Source organism: Lagenorhynchus albirostris, chromosome 21 (genome assembly GCF_949774975.1).
Source record: "Lagenorhynchus albirostris chromosome 21, mLagAlb1.1, whole genome shotgun sequence".
Lineage (NCBI taxonomy): Eukaryota > Metazoa > Chordata > Mammalia > Artiodactyla > Delphinidae > Lagenorhynchus > Lagenorhynchus albirostris.
Window position 1 is genome coordinate 2,570,743 of NC_083115.1, and position 20,616 is coordinate 2,591,358.

A 20,616-nucleotide genomic window follows, 5' to 3' on the forward strand; every position below is an offset into this window, starting at 1 on the left:
CCACCGCCTCGCCTCCCCTCCCCCCGGCCGGAGCTCACTGTCTCCAAGATGGCGGCCGTGTCAGTTTGGGGCATCTCCGCGGTCCGGCCCGGGGCCCCGCTTACCCGGCGCTCTTCTCCCCCGGTAAGTAGTCGAGGGGCCGCCCCCGGCCGCCCCCGGCCGTCAAGCCCGAGGCTGAGCCGCTCCGGGACCCGCCTCGCCGCTTCGCGGGGCCGGTGGCCGCTGCAGGCCCCGCCGCGGCCTGCGCCGCCTCCCGCTGCTCTGCGCCAGGCCTCGGGCTGGGGCGCCGCGGCCGCCCCCTCGCGCCCGGCCGGCGCCCGGCTCCCCCGCCCCGCGGCCCGCGCGCCGCCGCCGGCGGCCCGGGCCGGGCTCGGCCGGGGAGCGGGCAGCCGGGAGGGGGCGGCGGCGGTGGCCCAGGCCGCGAAGCCGCGGGCGGGCCGTGCAGGCGGCCGGCTCTCCCTCGGGGCGCGCCCACCGGCCTGGCTCCTGCGCCCGCCGCCCGGCCCGCCCGGCCCCTGCGCCCGCGCTCCCGGCGCTCGCGCTCGGCCCCTGCGGCCGCGCGGCGCGGGGTGACAGGCGGCCGTGTTGTGGTGCGGAGGGCGCACGTGCGGCGGCGTGTGCGCCGGGCTGTCAGCCCCGGCGCCGGGGGCGGCGGGCGCCTGTCAGCGCGGAGCCACCAGGCCCGCCCGCCCCCCGCCGCACGGGACCGGCCTCCGGGCGGCCGCGGCTTCGGCGAAGCTGGGAGCGCAGATGTGCGGCTCTCAACTCTTTCACGTGATTTCATTGTTAACTTCGTCCTCGGGTTCCGTTCCCGTCCGGTGGGAGCCGCCGACTCCCCGTCGGCAAGCCGCGGGCTGGTGCCGTTACAAGTTTCTGAAGTTTCTCTCCCTTTAAAAATAGAGCGCGAAGAGGCGTTCGCGGGGAGGTGGGGGGGATGGAGGTCGGGGAAGGACTGCCGGAGGCGAGCTGCACTTTCTCTCCGGCCGCCGGGGTACTTTCCTGGAGTTAAAGCTCAGGTCTGCAGGCGCTTCGCTTGCTGAAGACCTGAAGACCCGTGCGCATCCCGGCCCGAGAGACCGCGGGTGACTGTCCTTCGTTCTCTCACCTGCGAGGTTAAGCAGCCAGGACGGGCCCAGCGTCTGCAACTCGGGCTGAAGCCTCTCATTTCATTGTAGCGTTAATGCCTCCGTAATGCACCCACTCCGAGTAATACCGTGATTTCTGTCCTCTCGAGACTCTCACCACGGTGAAGCTGAGTTCTTCTCTCGGGGGACTGCTTTTCAGTCAGCTAATTTAGAAAAGAAGTCTTGGCTCAGGTTTGCGTGTTTCCTTCAGCCTTTTCTTTCTTATCAGAGTAATACTATCAGTTTCTTCATATCTGTTAGTTTTCCTTTTGATTTTAGAGGCACTCGGAAGAACGATTACTGTGGGAGCCATTTTTCTAGGATGTTTATGTTGTAAGTGCTCCTCAGAGTACTCCTTGGGGTTCTAAAAAACATTTAGGTAAAGATAAATTTATTTTTGGAAGCAAAGAAGTTATTAGATTCGGAATTCATTATTTTGGTGATTTTCAAAAAGATTTGTATCTGCCAGATTCTTTTGTCTGAAAGAATACTGACTTTGATCCTGGAGAGGCAACGTGTGTGTGTGTGTGTGTACATACATAGATGTGTGTGTGTATAAGTATACGTTGGTGTCTTATTCATTAATGTTCATTTCAGGACAGCAATCTTGAATCTTTACGAGGTCGTCTTCTCTTTAGACTACAGACAGGCAATACATTTTTCTCCTGTGCTGTACATTTGATATGTAGTGTGTACATTTGAAGCCAGTGATTCTGGGCCATTCTCATTTCTAATTGCTATGTCTGTAGATTGGTTATGAACATTTTGACAGTTGTTGGACTCTCTCCAGTATATTGAATGTTACTAGGAGAAGCTTATCAGCATGTGATTCCTAAAATTTGAAGGAAATTGGAATTTAAAAAAATTCTTTGAACACTTTTCGCACTTGACTATTTTCAAAATGTTAATTTTGTTTCCACTTGGAATGTTGAAAGTAATATCATACTTAAAATGTGAACTTGGTTTGTGGAAATTGTATTTGTTTCTTTTACTATATGCAATAGTTAAAATTTTCTCAATGGTTTTCTGTCCATCTTATTGACTGTTTTCATCCAGTCTGAATGTCTGGAATTTTGAAAGATGAAAGTTTCACTCTTACTTTCATTGCAGGATTCTTTCTGCTAATCTAGATACTTGTTGAAGTGCTGAATAGTTTCTTGGAGAAAGATGTCAAGGAAGAGTTTCAATTCATAGACTGGTGAGCAGAGATTGTGGAGGGCAGAATAGCCAGCACCCCTCTGGTTAGTTGTAGCCTAAGGTCATTCACAGTGCATCTAGTCTTGTTTCCTCATTGTATCCTAATTTTTAATCTTTTCTTCCTTTTCTTCGTTTTTCCAGTGGTTTACATACATGATCGTTTTGGAATGTTGATAGAAACATGATCAGACTCCTACAGGTGCTCAGTGAACACTGTTTGAGTGCTTTAAAGACTAGGATGTTTCAGTTCCAGTGTATTTATAAAACGGGCCTTGATAGGAAACTGACCTTGTTTTAATTGTTTTCCAGGCATAAGATGCACATTTTTCTGCTGGGAATGAGATGTTCTTGAGTTCTTACAACTTTATGAACAGACCCATGTGTGGTGCTATTGAGAAGTTTGTTGAGAAGTTTGAAGATATTTCAGATAACAGGTTGTTTTGGTTTCTAAAGTAAAAGTGGGGAGGCACTCTGTTTTGTGAAAGGAGGAAGGACTCAGGCCAGAAAACTTGTATGCTATGGTTAACTGGTTCCCAGCCTCCGGGAATGTTGTTTTCCATGGTGTAAAACTTACTCAGCATCAGGATAAGGGATAACGACTCTATGGATATACAGAATCCTTCACCATGGTAAAACTCGCCAACCCGCTGTATACGGAGTGGATTTTGGAGGCCATCAAAAAAGTGAAGAAGCAAAAACAGCGTCCTTCAGAAGAAAGGATATGCAATGCAGTGTCTTCATCCCATGGCTTGGATCGTAAAACTGTTTTAGAACAATTGGAGTTGAGTGTCAAAGATGGAACAATTTTGAAAGTCTCAAATAAAGGACTCAATTCCTATAAAGATCCTGATAATCCTGGGCGAATAGCACTTCCTAAACCTCGAAACCATGGAAAAGTGGATAATAAACAAAATGTAGACTGGAATAAACTGATCAAGCGGGCAGTCGAGGGCTTGGCAGAGTCCGGTGGCTCAACTTTGAAAAGCATTGAACGTTTTTTGAAAGGTCAGAAGGATGTGTCTGCATTGTTTGGAGGCGGTGCTGCCTCTGGCTTTCACCAGCAGTTACGATTGGCTATTAAACGCGCCGTTGGCCACGGCAGACTCCTTAAAGATGGACCTCTTTATCGGCTCAACACTAAAGCAACCAATGTGGATGGGAAAGAGAGTTGTGAGTCTCTTTCTTCTTTACCTCCAGTGTCACTCCTTCCACATGAAAAGGATAAGGTAAGAATGGCCTATGCATCAGTGTTCACAGAGCTGATGATACAGCATGCTACAAAGCCACATTTCTAGGAAGTTGAATAGAAGTTACCGTTGGTGTTTGGGGCCTTTTGTGGAATAATCACCTCCTGTTTTTTATTGGTGAATTCTAGGTGTGAGAACTCAGTAGATGCTAATTGTTCTGATACTTTGACGTATTTGATGACTAAGATTCAAAGTGTAGAGTATTGCTCTGCCTAAAAGAACATACCTGGATTAGAATTAAAAAGTAGCACACAACTTTAAACCTGTTACATAAAAGTTCTTATAATACTTTATTGCTGAAGTTGATGAGCAGCCAAATGCTGGAGACTTTAAGAACCTGTCTTCTTTCTTTTTTCCGTTTTGATGCCGATTACTAGACAGGAATGAGACCGATTATCCTGACCATAGTAGTGGCTAAGCAGATTTAGCAATTCTTATTTTTGCTCTTTGTATTCTAACTTTTGGTCATGCTTTATTTTTTGCATATGATGAAGTCCTAAACATTATTATTTACGACAGGTGTAACTGCATGCATCAGGAATACAGTAGCCTATGTTCCTAAAGTTCTGGGGAGTCTGGAGTCTTGATACTCAAATGGTATACTTTACTGTGCTGTGTGTTTTATGCCATTATTTTGTACCGTTGAAAGTATGTCTTCTTAACAGTCAATCTTGGCCCTTAAATAGATATTTGAGGATGAGAGTTTTGTTAGCAGCTCCTTTGTACGTTGACCTGGTGTCTTAGCTGTGAATTTATTTCAGGTGTTCTGAATTGTGGTTCTGTGGGGAGTGGCTGTACTTTAAGTTGTTGCACACCTTACTGTACACCAGTAACATCATCGTCATTGCTTAAGATCGTGGAGGCTACTTCTAGGGTGTTAAGATTCTAAAGTTAACATTGAATGTATTTTAAAATATTTGAGATTTGATCTAAATTCATTGCAGTTAGTAACCCACCAGTAGATTTTTGTTTAAATAGCAACTGAAAATGAACAGGTTTTTTTTTTGGATGCAGGTTTTAGAGATCTATTTTAAGGTTCAGTTTTCCCTGTGAACTTTGAAATAGCATTATCTTACTGTTACTACCCTTAAAATGATTCTGATGGAGTCATGGATTAATAGGCAATCCCATTCATAACATGGTTCATGCTCCGCGGCATGTGGCATCTTCCCAGACCAGGGCTTGAACCCGTGTCTGGGGAGGTCCCGCTAGGATTTTACTTTTGAAAGGGACTTTTAAGAACCATCTAATCCAGCAATCCTTATTTTGCAGCTGAGCCTGAGACCTTTGCATTAAAAAAATGTTTAATCCAGTAGAGATCTGCTGGTTTGCTTTGGTTAGGAACATCTCTTTGCTTTATATAACTTTAATATACAGTATTGTTAACCAAAGTAACTAAACTTGGAAAAATTGTGTTTCGTTGAGTAGACTTTTGTATATTTGTACTGGTCTGATTGGGAAACAAACTTATGATAGTATCTACAAAATTAGAGTTGATGAGATCCATTATATATTTTTGAATGGAGTCTTATTTTCAGTGGTTAAGTTTTGTGCATGACTTTCCCCAAAGATATGAAAAGCTCACATTAAAAATAATAATACAGTAAACTCTAGGGCAAGGAATTATTCCTCCTATGAACAGATTACGTTTGTTCCTTTTGTTGTATTTAACTACTTTCCTCTTTTTTTAAAAAAAACAAAACTGTCCAATCATTCCCCATTTGGAATTGATTGATTTGCTGTTATGAAAACCTAGATATTCTTTAAAAAAATTATCCAGATTATATTTGACAGGGGTGGAGAAAGGAAAGTGTAGGCTAGAAGTAGTTTCACTTTTAGGGCATTAATTAATTCAGCAAATAGTTACTGAGCACTTACTGTGGGCCAGGCGCTCTGCTTGGAGCTGTGGTGGCCTTACCTGCTCTGGAGTGCATGTGTACCTACTGGTCTGCTCAGCTGTGGGTGAGAGATGAAGTTCAGGGACTATGGAGCAGCCTGAGTACGTTCTTCTTTTTTCTATACGGTTCTAACTTTTATTGTGATTATTAACCTTTGGAAGGAACTGTACATTAACTTTTCAGCCACTGAGTGGTTTTTGTTTTGCTGTTTTTGGTGAGATAGCTGTACAGAAATATTCTTAAGAGTTTTTGTGAAGACACTTGAACTTAAGTGTGTTTTCACTTGAGGGAGAATCTGGAGATACTGTGATTTAAAAGTTTTATCCATGTTATAAGGGAGATTTGCTGTACTAACTTTAGGCTGTTGTAGTTTATGGTGAGTTTATTTAACTTAATGATGTATTTATACTATATGCCAGACGTTACTTTACAGCCAGGCATATATTAACTCGTTTAATCCTCAAATAACTCAATGAGATAGGTACTGTTGTTTTACAGATGGAGAAACTGAGGCATAAAAGAGGTTCAGTAACTTGTCCGAGTCACAAAGGTATTAGGTGACAGAGCTAGGTTTTGGACTTGGGCATTCTGGCTCCAGAGTCTTTGTGACAGCGATACCTACTGCCTCTTGGGAGTTGTTGGGTATAATGCCTGTCACCGCATTCAAGTACACAATTGTAAATGTTCTTGATGTTAACTTCAAGGCACATTCTCTGATTGTAAAAGGACATGTCCCGCCCCCCCACCGTTCCCATTTCACTGACTGCGTCCCTTTTTTCTCTTTCTGTCATAGAATGAATTCTAAAATTTACTTTGAACCAGCACTAAGAACGTATCAGAAACCAGAGATTATGAATAATCTAGTTTTGTATACCTGAGGTCCATAAATTAAAAAAACAGTTTGGTCTGCATGACTTTTTTTTTTCTTAAAGATATTTTCTGTGTTTCATTTTCCTTTCAGATGTTACTGAAGTCTTCTGATTTGTAGTTTGGGATTGGTTGCATGGCTGTAATAGAGTGCTTTCATTTGGGACAAAATGTTGCTTTCCCTTGAATTATGGGATGGGGGGGTGATAGTGTGTAACTAGCTTAAATAACAACGTCCTCCTTGCAAATTTCTCTTTTTTTTGAAATACAGATATTACTGTAAGATAATTTGTTCATTTACTTCATTTATTCATTATTTATTCAGTAAGCATTTAGGCATCTACCATGAACAGTGCATTTAGGGTTTAGGTCCTGTTGGGGATTAGGCATAGAAATGTGAAATAACTTTTTTGCAACGTTTGTTTAGCTTATGAAATATAACTTAGTTTTTTGCATTCACTATTTTTTTTTTTTGGTAATAATTAGGTATTGTGAATCTCTGAGAAAGAATGAGATGTTTCTTGGGTGAGGCTAATTATTATTTGAGATTCTAATGGTCCATTAAAAGAATTACTTTGGACACTGAGTCTCCATTTCCCTTTCAGGAGTAATTTTCACCTTCATTTCAAATTTCTGGGTTCATTTTACACAAAGAATAATTTACTTGAATATCTAAAGCTTATGTTCCATATTACTAGTACAGAAAACTATACGCTTATGGTAATCAGCCACATCAGGAAAGTGTTGTTAGTTTGTGGAGTATTGTGGAACAGAATTATATTTTGCTGAAGCATTCCACTTGGGAAAGGAAGAGAAGATATTGTCAACTAATGTTATTGTTTAGCTTATTACCCATTAGGTTATTAATGTTATTATTTAGGTGACTTGGAGCAGAAAGATCAAATGATAAATACTAGCCTTCTAATATAAGTTATATCACAATTCAGTAAACTCTTAGTGCAGTCCAGATTATTTTGTGTTACTGGAACTTGGCATTTTAAATTCATAGAATAAAAGGGGCATTGACAGGAACTTTGGTATTTGATGTAGAGTTGCTGATTAGAATGGAAATATGTTTTCAGGTTACGAGAGTTAAGAATGATAGTTTTGATTTAGCTATTTGGAAATGGCTTTTATTGTAAAATTGTTTCACATGTTATGTGTTAGAACAGTGATATGATAAAATTGTTTATAAATGTAAGCTTGGTAATGTTGTTTTCAGATATTTTGTTGCTATCATACTTTTTAGTAATTGTCCATGCTATTAAATTCAGGGGTGTGTTGACTGCTTGGCAGAATGATTGTCTATTTAAAAAAAAAAAAAAACACAGGCACACCAAAAAACTGCAAAGCAAAGGTGCTACAGAAAAGTTGAGAAGAGATACATTAGTAGTAAAAAGTGGAAGAAGTTCTCAATTTAAAAATCCTTATGAGAGCATGCAAGGAAGTGTATTTCATAGTAAAATTATTGGGAAACTTTTTAAGTTGCAAGTTTTAATTCTTACATCATGGGGGAGGGAATGGAGGATAATGCCAACTGTATCAGTCTTTAAGTGAAGAAGGATTATTTTAGTGAAAATTGTCCTAACCTCATGTAGTTGACTTTATTTTTCAAGTAATGGCAAGGATACAGCGACATGAATATTGTAGATTTTGTAATGTCACCGAGTTTGCAACTGATTGATCTCAGTAGTTATATTTTCTTACATTATAATCAATTACATTAATTATAATTACAGTAATTGTACATTTCTTACATCATTGTTTGTACCATTTTTTGGTGACTCTTAAATATCCTGGGTCCTGAGGAGAAACTGGCTAGAAATAAAAATTTGTTACTAACAAGTCATTGAGGTGGATTAAATATAAACGTGGTTAATATAAACTGACTTCGTCTCAGCAGACTTGTTCTATTTAAAAAAAAAAACAGAAATTTAAAAATAACTCAGGCAGAGATATGTTTGTAATGCAATATTTATTTAAATACAATCAATTGTACAGATATTTTAAAAAATTTTATTTTTGGCTGTGTTGGGTTTTCATTGCTGTGTGCAGGCTCTAGTTGCGGCGAGCGGGGGCTACTCTTCGTTGTGGTGTGCGGGCTTCTCATTACGGTGGCTTCTCTTTTTTTTTTTTTTTTTTTTTTTTTTAAAGAAGATGTTGGGGGTAGGAGTTTATTAATTTATTTATTTATTTTTGGCTGTGTTGGGTCTTCGTTTCTGTGCAAGGGCTTTCTCTAGTTGTGGTGAGCGGGGGCCACTCTTCATCGCGGTGCGCGGGCCTCTCACTGTGGTGGCCTCTCTTGTTGCGGAGCACAGGCTCCAGACACGCAGGCTCAGTAGTTGTGGCTCACGGGCCTAGTTGCTCCGCGGCATGTGGGATCCTCCCAGACCAGGGCTCGAACCCGTGTCCCCTGCATTAGCAGGCAGATTCTCAACCACTGCGCCACCAGGGAAGCCCCGGGTGGCTTCTCTTGTTGCAGGGCACAGGCTCTAGGCACGCAGGCTTCAGTAGTTGTGGTGCATGGGCTTAGTTGCTCCGCGGCATGTGGGATCTTCCTGGACCAGGGCTCGAACCCATGTCCCCTGTATTGGCAGGCGGATTCTTAACCACTGCGCCACCAGGGAAGTCCCTGTACAGATACTTTTTTGGTCTTCTAGTTAGCCTTTGAGCTATGTGTGCTTTGGTAGTTTTCAGTCCATGACACACCCTGAAAGAAAACTTGAGCTACTAAAGCAACCTTTGATTTAGCCATTGCTGATCAAACTTCTGTACCCAGCCAGTGCACACAACCTAAACATTTTTCTTAGAGTTACAGTTGCTAACACTTTACTCTTTCTTGGGCTAACTTCTTGTAAATTGATGAAATAAATGGAAGAAATTAACGAAGACATCAGATAGTACTACAAATTGCTTCTAACCTCTTTCTTTATCCTGTATCAGGAGGCCAAGGGAATGTAAGCAGTTGCTTGTAGAAACCTATTAATAGCTAACATTTGTTAAGGCCTAACAGTGTGTTGGGCACTGTTCTGAGTACTTTCTTATTGAAGTCTCAAAAGAACTTTACATGGTTAAGTTTTATAGGCATGATATATTTATATAATAGCTATTTAATAATACAAGTTTTTATTATGGCTTCTTATAAAATGCCAAATGGAAAATAAATATATGCAAAATACATTATTTTCTTATTCTGCTGCCTGTTTTTTATTCAGTTCATTCGGACACATGGGCCAGCACTTTTTTACATTGTACTTAACTGTTAATACTATGAAAGCAAATAGATAACAGGAACTGTGCGATGAATCTGGGGAAAGAAATATTGTATCATTCCAGGTTTCTTGAGGTTGTAAGAATCTCCTTCACAGATATTTCTTCCCTTTCTATTTAGAATACTGGATAAAGTATATTTACACTGACATGTTTCTTAGATATGTGAGAGGACTGAATCTGGGTGCCAAGTTTGCTGGTTAAACTAGAGTTAAAAATGTTGTTTCTAGTGAACTGGGAAATGTTTTTTAAAATTATAATACTGAATACTTTTCATGCTCTGATTTGAAATTTTTTAAAGAACCAAGTAAATGTTACATATAGGGATTAATTAAGAGCCTCAGTCTGGTAAAGTTGTTTACCAGTTGGCTACTCAGGGGTGGAGTCAGTTCATAAAGAATCTGCAGCAGATGAATTAAGCCAGTAGCCACTTCACCCTTCTGCTTTTCCCAGCTGGAGTAGGATTAGGACTCATTCAGCTGCAGCTGGTTCCCAGGAAAATCTAGGCTGTTTCTTCTGGTTTTCTCCTTTTGACAGGAAAGTCAAAGTTCCCAACAGATGGCTTTCATCAGCACTGTACATAACTCTGTAAATTCAAATCAAAAGAATTACTTTCAACTTTATTAAGGGACAGGTGAAGAAACAGTTCGTAGTATGGCCCTATTTGGTTTAGGGTTGAAATTAAGCATAGAGATTATAGGAGTGTAGCATTTAGATTTGCAGAATGCCATTCTGGGTCAAAATAGTTTTTAACTGCTAGCAATTAAAGAAAAAGACCTGCTAAGAAAAAATAAGTCTGGCTGTAGTGTTGAGTAAGGTATATTTTTTGATTACAGTATATTTTATATATTTATTTATGTTTTATATGTTTTATGTTAATATTTTATATTAAAGTGTACATTTTTATTAAGGTATGTAATTTTTATTTTGGATTATTCTTACAAAGCATAGTTACGTTCTTAGAAAAAATAAAGGGTAGAATCATCTCCATTTTGTAGAACTTGTAGCCAGTAGCAATCTTGGATAAAAATGATTCTCATCTTATTTCACAAATAGAGAAACTGAGGGTCAGAGAGATTTGAGTGTCTTGCTTAATGCCCCACAGGAAGTTAATTGCGTCTGGGAGAAGTGGTCGGGCCCTTCTCGGTTCTGTGCTTTTTTCGTTAGGCTGTAGTACTGTCTTACAGTTTTAGAGAGCAACGAGTATAAAATAACATTGTTAGAAATCTCTTCCTTAATGGAAACCATAGGATGAACCCTGGTGTAGAGAATTTTGGTGGTTTTTGTAAACCACAAATATGTAAATCTGCTTGTTTCGGTGTTTGAAGACTCCAGAAAGTCGAAACAGTTTTTTGTTTTGTTTTGTTTTTGGAAAAGACTGCTTTCTTATGACCCAAACTAGAGGAATTAGAAAGTTTTCTTCTGTTTTAGCTAAATATTAGGAGAACATGTTAAACTACCCTAATGCTGGGAGATGAAGTACTCCTTGAGTTTTGAAAAAAATGTCCACTTCCAGTTAAGTCTAATTTTCAGAACGTCTGCAACTCACGATGTCCGCATGATTTGGGTAATTGGTTTGAACTTAAAATATTTAAGACGGAGATAGAAAGGTACAAGCCTTTCTATTAATTAATGAAGTAATTCTCATTAAAGGCATTAAATATGGGTGGCCTAGGAGTGTACAGTTCATCACTCATTGTTATGTATACATAGTATCTTGGTTCTGGGTGAGTTTGTTAATACCAGTAAACAAACCTTACAGGGAAGGCAACAGGCAACAGGCCATGTTTGTCTTTTTTGGTCTTTATGACTAACCGTTCATCTCTGCATTACTTTTAACTTTTACTTTGTTGTAAAACTTAGCAAATAGACTAGGAAGTGGCAAATAAAGGTTAAGATTGGGGACAGTTATAAAATAATTGGATAGAGTAGTATGGCACTATTTGGTTTAGGGTTAAATTAAGCATAGAGATTATAGGAGTGTAGCATTTAGATTTGCAGTAGGTGGTTTTAAGATTATTGGTAAAACTTGTTAAGGAGAAAGTGACTGCTGTAGAAAGACAATCAGGCAGACTAAAAAACTTAAAACCTTTGTATATGTGAAAGAAGACAGCTGATTCCTTTACCTTTTGTGCAGAAGAGGTAGAGTCCATGTACGTGAGATTATTATCGTGCTTTCACTGTAGGCTGCCTTTTCCTCCAGGGAGTTGTGAACTGTAGTTGACCTAGAGAGCTGTTGTTCAGTGTTGGTTTTCAGTTCTTTCTGCTTAGTACAGTGCAGGTTTGTCTTTTTTCTTAGTCATTGGCTACAGCGAAGCATTTAACTCCTGAGTTTTCTAGAACCTATAACAGAACTCTTGGAAACATTACATTTTTGGGTGTGTGTTGAGTATGATGCTGTGTTTTAATAGTTTCCTAACTTTTCTATTCAGGACATCTTTAAATATCTGACGTAGGGTTTAGATCCTCTTTCACCATTTTCCTGCTTTAGTTATTTCATTTCTTCTCATGCCAGTCTGTTTTCCTTTAATTCTCTAACATAAAGCTAAAGTCCTGTTCTTTCTAAAGCAGTGGTTCTCGACGCTAAATCCACTTTAGAATTACCTGAGGAGCCTTAAAAAATAACCACCATGCCAATTAGACTCCAACAGTGGGGCCCAGATTTCAGTTTGTTTATTTGTTTGTTTGTTGAAGTCTCCATGTGCATCTGATATGCAGCTAGGGTTGAGAACCCCTGCTCTAGCGCTTCGAACCAACATGTCCTGTGGTGGGAACTGGCTGAGGGAGTCAGGGGACAGAATTGCCTAGGGATTGAAATTCAGATACAGGAAACAGCACATTTCACACCTACTCTCATGAACGCACTTTGAACCCAGGACAGGGTACCTCTGGAAACCTGAATTTTGTTCTACTCCGTGACCATAACTGCCTTAATTTTCCACTTTTCTCTTTTCACTCTTGCTGCACCTGCTCTTTTATCTCATCAAGGTTTCCCATAGGGAATGTAGTTCAAAGAAGGTTCCCTGTGTGATTCTGATGCCCCTCCTATCCCCCCATGAATGCTTTTCTTCTAATTGTGTGGCCTTACGGTTTATCATTGCAGTTACTCACTTTACTCCTGCATCTAATTGGCAAACCCCAACCTTGAAATTAAGCCAACCATCCTCTCCCTGCTCCTCTGTGAGACTCGATCATTTTGAAGAAAATGGCACAAACCCACTGGTAGGTTGCCACTTGCAAGTTTGTGGCCTCAAATCTCAGCTCTGTCTTCTGCTTGGGGATGTACGTATCTGTCTGTAGTCTGTTTTCTCTGCAGCAGTTCAATATTCCCTCCAACCCTTTTGCCTCTCTCATTTTCAGCAGATACTCCTGTATTCTGCTTCATAGAGAGAAGAGAATCTTTCTGACCATATGAGCTCATCCAGCTTTACCCTTCCCACGCTACCCTAAATACATTTGTACTTACTTTTACCCCCTTTACTACCCCTTCAGAGGACGTGAAAGAAGCATCTAGAGGTAATATCTCTGTTTATGTGCAGGATCCTTTTCTTTCCTGCCTTAGGAACCTTGCTCCATCAAGTGTTCCAGTCTTTTCGCTCTTTGCCCCTTAGCATAGAGAAGTCTCTCCCATCAAGTCAGAATAGAAGCAACACTGCTCCAGATTCTTCTCTCCATCTATACCCTGTCTCCTTCCCTTCGTTTTGAAACTTCTTGGAAAAAAGTCTACAGTTGTTCCAGATCTGTTGCAATCTGGCCTTTGGCCCTAACACAGTCTGAAACAGCTCTTGTGGACAGTTTTCAGTCTTTATCTTACCTGACTTCTCAGCAGCACTTAGCATTTGTTTACTCTTCTCTCTTCCCTTGACCTCTGGGATGATTCTTTCCTAGGTCTTCCCCCACTCCTCCCATCTTTCTGGTGATTCATTTTCAGTTTACTGACTTTTTATCTTTTGCCTGTAGCTTACATGTTGGATTCCCTAAGGTTCTGTTCTTTGTCTACTTATTGTGTTAACCTTCCTGAGTTATCTCCAGATGTACCTTCTCTATACTGATGACTCTAAATTCATATCTTAAACCAAATCTCTCTTTTGAGCTCTGGACTTATATATCTCACTGTGTAGTGTAGTGTCTTATCTCAGGCACTTCAAATTCATGATGACCCAGAAGGAGTTTATCACCCTCCTTCAGCTTGCTCTTTTGATTTTTTACTGTGGTGAGAGGCATTGCCATTGACTCTGATTCCTAAAACAGGAACTTCGGTGCCATCTTCTACGCCTTGCTTGCTCCTCTTTTGGATTCAGTTCTAGTCCATCCCCAGTCTTTTCTGCTGCTTTAACATCTCTATTAATGAGCCCTTTCTCCATTCTAGCTGCTACTCTCTTGGTGCAGGTCCTCATTGTTTCTCTCCTGACTTAGTGTAGTAGCTTCCTCACTGGTTTTCCTTCCTCCAGTATCATCTCCTTCTGGTTCACATTATTGCCAAGAATGATCTTATCAAGAAGCAGTTAAGAACACAGGCTCAAGAACCAGACCATCCAGGTTTGCATCCCATGTTGGTACTACTTGCCTTATGACCTTGGGTAATTTGCTTAATCTTTCTTTGCCACATTTCTTTTTATAGAATGGGGATAATACAGTACCTCTCTCATAATGAAGTAGTGAAGATTTAACGGGTTAATGTAATGTACATCAGTGTTGTCTAATAGAGCTTTGTACGATGGTGGAATGTTTTATACTTGTACTCAAAGCAGTAGCCACTAGCCATATGTGGCTCTTGAGCTCATGAAGTATGGCTGGTTGACTGTAGAACTTAAATTAAAATTTTATTTAATTGTAACTTAAGTGAAATAGCCACATATGACTAGCAGCTATTGCATTGAGCTACACATAAGTCTAGTGCTCTGTAAATGTTACGTATTACCATCTTTCTAAAATAAACTCTGCTTAAGATCCTTCAGTGCCAAATTCTGTGGCATCATATATATGATTTTTAACCCCCTACTTTACCTCCCATGTTGCTCCAAATTGTCTACTGCTACTGCTTCATGTGCCCTCTGTGTTTCACTATACGAGTGATTCTCAAAGTGTGGTCCTAGGACCAGAAGTAGCAGTAATGTCACTGGAAAACTTGTTTGAACTGCATATTTTTGGGCCATATTCCATGCCTACTGAATCACAAACTGGGGGTGGGGTCCAGCAATTTGTATGTTAATAAGCCCCCCATTGATTCTGATGCGTGCTGAGGTTTGCACATTCCAAACTACTTGGAGTTCCTCAGGTCTACCTTGTTTTCTCTTGCTCCTTTGTTTTCGTCCCATCTGGAATCCTTTCTCTCTTCTTTACCAGTTAGCTCTTATTTCACCTTGAAGACTTAGCCTAGGCATATCCTTTATTTCTTCCTTGTCACCCATCCTGCTTCCAGGCTGAGTTAGAGAGCTCTCTTCAAGCCCCTGATATCCTGAACACTCCTCCTTCATAGCCCATTTTACACTGTATTGATAGTGAACTTAGGATCTGGTTTTTCATCTTTATACCCTGTCTGTCTAACGCAGTGTCTGGTGCTTTGCAAGTATTTATGGAACATCTTCCAGGTGCCAGCACAGTGATTAGGTCCTGAGTGAAGAAGATACAGTCCTGTAATTAACACACACAGTGATAAGTGCTCTGATGGGCTGAAACAGAGTGCTGTGGAAACCCAGAAGAGCGGGTGGGGAAAGTTAGGGAAGCCTTCTCAGAGGAAGTCACATGTGAGAGGTTAGAAAATGGGGAAGCAGATGGGTGGGGTGGGAAAGAGAGCGGTTCCTGCAGAAGGAACAGCATGTACAAAGACCTAGAAGCAAAACATTGTGGGCCCATAATAAATGTTTAATTGAATATGAATAAAAAAGTCACATGTTTAACTTCTAGGTTTTGGTTTTGAAGTCGCTACTCTCCCTAGTAAACTTTAGTTAGCATTTTATGTTTCTGCATTTTATAAGCAGCTTTGGTATTTGATATCATGCTTTCTTTGAGCTGATGATTAAAGGTATGATAGGGTAACCTCCAAGCCAGCAGGATACATTTATCTTTTTTCTTTCTTCCTTTCTGTTTTGTTTTGTTTTTTTTTTTTTTACCTTTTTATGGTAGAAGAAAGAATTTATCTGAAGAATTATCCTTCAGGGTGAGTAACACATCAGTGGTAGCAGAGGTAAACAGCATTCCTTTCACTGCATAAGAATAGGCCAAGATTTTAAGCAGGCAACTTCAAATTTAGGGCATTGACAAAGCATATCATGAGGAGGGCTGAAAGGCAGCCAGCATGACAGTCACCACTGGTCACTTCTGTAGCCCCGCTCTGTGTTGGCCCTTTTTGCCCTTGTTGCTGCCATCCTTGGCTTCTTGTTGCTCTCATTTACCCTCCATTGTAAGCGCATCAAGGCCTTGGTTAATGTGCTATGTAAGCTCCCTTTTTCATAGCTGTTGAATACCCACTTTATCTATGTACGTTTTAGTAAAATCTCACCTTTTACTCTCTCTGAATGTTCTACAGGTGGGTTGGCTCCATCATCTACTAACTGTGAAGAAAGTTAAAAATACACGATTTTGTTTCTGATAACTTCAGCTACGCGGAGAACTCAACTTCAGCCAAGAAAGCTAGAGAAGGAGAAAGGGAAATAGTCTTTTCCCCCCAAACTTTGTATGAGTGGTAATAACATACTCTGAAGTGTTGCACAGATTAAAAAGAATTTTGCTTTCATACATATTATTTTTGACATAGTACTTGTAGTAAGGTAGGCAGTCCAAGTGCTATGGTGGCCAGGTTTTGCTTATGCAGAATTGTATGGTTGGTTAAGGGAATAAATAGAACTAGAACCAGGTCCCTTTCAAGCCCAGTACTCTTTCAGCCACATTAGGCTGCCTCTTGTTCATGAAAATGACAAGCATTAAAAAAAGTGGGTACTTCTTCAGCATTTATTACATACATCTGTTAAACCACTTATCAAGTCATACATGTTATTAATCCTGTATCCAGGTCTTGACAGATTGTAATATGCTCAGAAAATGTTTGTTGAATGGAAACTGTCAGGTTTAAACTGGAAAGGGGAATGATAGAAATTAGGTTGATTTAAAAATTTTTTTTAAATATTAAGTCTCCTAGTAAACTTAGAAGCTGAACCATTTATCCTCTCAAAATAATATAGATTGAAAGGAGAGAGAGTTCAGACGTTTTCTGCAAATGCTTGACACCTCAGCTGAAAAGTACCATTTGCCACTTCCTTTGGGGTAATATTTGCTCTCTGTTACCCCTGTAGTATTTTTAAAAGTGTAAACAATGGTGTTTTCCCAATAGGTAATACATTCACGGGTACATAACATTTCAAACGTACGGAAGAGTATCCCACGAGAAGTGTTCTTCTGACTCTGGTTCCCTAGCCGACCGGTTCCCTTCCTGGGCAGCGGTCAGTGGCTTTCGTTTCTTTTTTACCTTCCAAGGAGATTCTGTGTGTATGTAAGCAGTCACTTTATATATACATTTTTTTTCTCACAGTTGGTAGCATATCTTAACATACTGTTGTGCACCCTCCTTTTTTCCATCTCTACTTAAGGACATATCTTAAGTGTGTTCCACATCAATACGTAAAGTTTGGTGGTATTCCTTTATGTGGGTGTGCCATAATTTATATAACCAGTCCCTTGCTGATGGACATTTGTTTCCAATTTTTTGTGACTACAAATAGCACTCAATAACCTCCTTTGTGCATTATTTTACTTACAAATTCCTAGAAGTGGAATAATTGGGCAAAGAGTGTGTCTTGGTAATTTTGATATTTCTAAATTTCTCTCCATAGAGATTCACCCACAGTGTATCAGAATAGTTGTTTCCCTACACCCTTGGCAACACAGTTTATCAAACCTTTTGATCTTTGGCAGTCTGATAAATGAATAATCATTATCCATTTTTGACTCTATGCTTTTGCTTTCATTGGAGTTAGCTCTTCCGACCTAGTGACCAGAGACAACCTCTGATCTGTATTTCTACTGTTAGACTGTCTTAAGCCTGATTACTTGAAAATGTACAATTTTTGGGGTCATCGTAAATTTTTTTTAACTGCTGCTTTGTTGCTTTAAGAAGTATCTAGGTCTTTTTGCTGGACCTCCCTTGTGAGCAGCAGCTTATACTGATAGGTTTCTGTCACGTAGAGTCAGCTCCCACAACACCCCCAAGTAGAAATCTTAGCCTGTCGCTTTTCTACTGATGGCAAGGAGCAGATGATTTAGTATGACCTTCTTTGTCAATCTTTTTAAGTGCTTGTATTTGAAAACTTATATAATTTTGAATAAATATTATATGCTTGATGTTACATTTAGGTCATAACAACATTTTAAGGAAGACTATTTTATAGAAGAAACAAAGGCTCATAGAGGTCTAGTGATATGCCCAAGGTTGTATAGTTATAGTATACGTGCCAGGATGTAGAGGCTAGTGGAGTGTCAAAAGAAAAAAGCACTGTGAATTCAGAGTTGAGATAAACTGAAACTCTGGTAAATTGGTGCAGTGGTTTAAAGTATTCCTGAATTATTACAACATTATTTCTGATTAGTTTAGGGCTTATATTTAAGAGTACATTATCTTGACCTCATCAATTACTTGTTGTTTGATCTTTAAATTACTTTGCCCTCCATGAGCTTCAGTTCCTTTTCTGTAGGAGAGAAGTAACCACCCAATGCATGCAGCAGCTGCCTACTAAGGATTGTTTTAAGCCTGAGCAGGTCATGGCTCCAGGGATTTTTTTTTTTTTTTTTGCCTTCACTTTCAAAAATAAACAGCAGGATATAGTGCTGATTTTCCTCTCCTTTCTCCGGTAAAACACCAAACACCAAACCAAACAAATCAATTTATTAAACCACAAAATCTTGCCATCATACTTTAAAGACTGAAGTTTTCATGAACACATGTCAGTTTTTTTTTTCACATGTCAATTTTAACAGGACATAGAAGCAGACATATAAATAGCTTAAAAAGCATTTTTCACATATCTGTAATCCATTTAAGTTAGGATGGATGTTCTCTGGTCATGTTCTTTTGGAATAGGCAAAATATTTGACAATCCCTCATTTGGTCCTGTTTTTTAAGTAATAGTAGCTCTCTCTTCCCCGAGTAAAAACAACAACCAAAACACCAACAACCCTCACCACCCCCCTCCCCGCAGAGTACCCCCTTTGTTAAAGTTGTTCATATAAGTCTGTATTTTGTATCTTGAATTTCAAGATTAGAGTAATGATGAAGCCTTAGAGCTGTTGTTTCTCCCCATGCAAAGCAACCTGGCCCATATCGGAAGTCAAACTAAGGACTTTAATATAATTAAGCACCATATTTTATTTTTATAGCACTGCTTCTCAAATTTTCATCTGGGAATCTTGTTAAAATGCAGTTTTACATCTTTGCTGAAGCCTGAGATTTTGCATTTCTAACAAGCTCCCAACAGTTCCGCTGCTGCACAGAACACACTTTGAGCAGCAAGTTTCTGTAGGACTGAATCTCTCCTTTACTCTTTTTTTTAAAAAATTAATTAATTTATTTATTTTTGGCAGTGTTGGGTCTTCGTTGCTGCACGCAGGCTTTCTCTAGTTGCAGCGAGCGGGGGCTACTCTTCATTGCTGTGTGGGCTTCTCATTGCGGTGGCTTCTCTTGTTGTGGAGCACAGGCTCTAGGCGTGTGGGCTTCAGTAGCTGTGGCACGCGGGCTCAGTAGTTGTGGCTCGCGGGCTCTAGAGCACAGGCTCAATAGCGTGGCACATGGGCTTAGTTGCTCTGCAGCATGTGGGATCTTCCCGGACCAGGGCTCGAACCTCTGTCCCCTGCATTGGCAGGCGGATTCTAAACCACTGTGCCACCAGGGAAGCCCCTTTACTCTTGACTGATTGTGTCTTAAATCATACGGTTATTTTCAGGTATTCATTTAGACTTCCACTGAACGTCTATGTCACAGGCACTGTGCTAGGACTGGGATTATAATGGGGATGCTGGATAGATACTCTGCTCTCAGTCAAGGGAAAGCCAAGGAAATAATAACAACCAAGTATATGAAATTGTGATAAGTCCAGGGAGCTTTGAAAATCTAAGTACAAAACTACTTTTTAAACAGGTTTAAGAAGATAGTGAAGCTAGGTTGTCTGGTACATTGACGTCTAAGTTCCCATCTAAGTTCCCAATAGGCATAAAGTGGAACTCTGATCAAAGTGTCAGTCTAAAACAGATGATGGCAAACTTTTTTTTGTAAAGGGCCAGATAGTACATATTTTAGGCTTTGTAGGCTCTATAGCCTCTGACCTAACTACTCAGCTCTTAGCAGAGTAGCCATGGGCAATACGTAAATGAACACGTGTCATTTGGTCTGAAGGCCATAGTTTGCCCACCCTGCTCTAGAACAGCAGTATATTACACTCAGTTGTAAGATGTGTTGAAAATAATTGAAAATAAAGTAATGATTTATTTAAAAAATTGAGGTGGTTACCTCTATAATAACATTACTGATTTGTTTGCATTCAAATATGCTATCTTGGAACATGAGTTGTTCATATACCTATAGATACCCCTGAGAATAGATCATGCATGTGATTGTCATTTGTCATGTGTATCATCGGGAAAGGAAGGGTAAAGAATCATAGTTAGTGTTCTTAAAGAGTAGCAGAAACACTTATTTCCTCCTTTTATATGGGGAAAGAAGCTGTGACAGGTTAGAGGGGTTAGGGAATTTCAGTACAGCTATATAATGAAACGTTTCCATAAGTTACTTTTTCTGGCCAGTATTGAAAAACATGTAATTCCTGGACCAGAAGAGGATGGCATTCATGGGCACTCAAATGAGATATCATTTAGGGTGGTGAATAGAATTTGGGCTCTGGAGTTTGCTTTCTGGTTTCACCACATAACTAGTTGTGTCATCTTGGGCAAAGAATTTAACCTCTTTGCCCCTCAATTTCTTAATGGGATCATGATACTGAATACAGTTTTTGGAGATGATAAGAAACA

At 40.2% G+C, this 20,616-nt stretch overlaps 1 protein-coding gene across 1 annotated transcript in view; it reads left to right on the forward strand.

The window, feature by feature from the left end:
* Positions 1–1,005: 1,005 nt before the first annotated feature.
* KAT6A (lysine acetyltransferase 6A) overlaps positions 1,006–20,616 on the forward strand; it is a 106,851-nt gene continuing 87,240 nt past the window's right edge. Inside the window, exons 1-2 of the mRNA XM_060136230.1 lie at positions 1,006–1,082; positions 2,631–3,547. Coding sequence (XP_059992213.1) covers positions 2,948–3,547 — 600 coding nt within the window. The 5' untranslated portion in view covers positions 1,006–1,082; positions 2,631–2,947. The remainder of the gene's footprint in view (positions 1,083–2,630; positions 3,548–20,616) is intronic.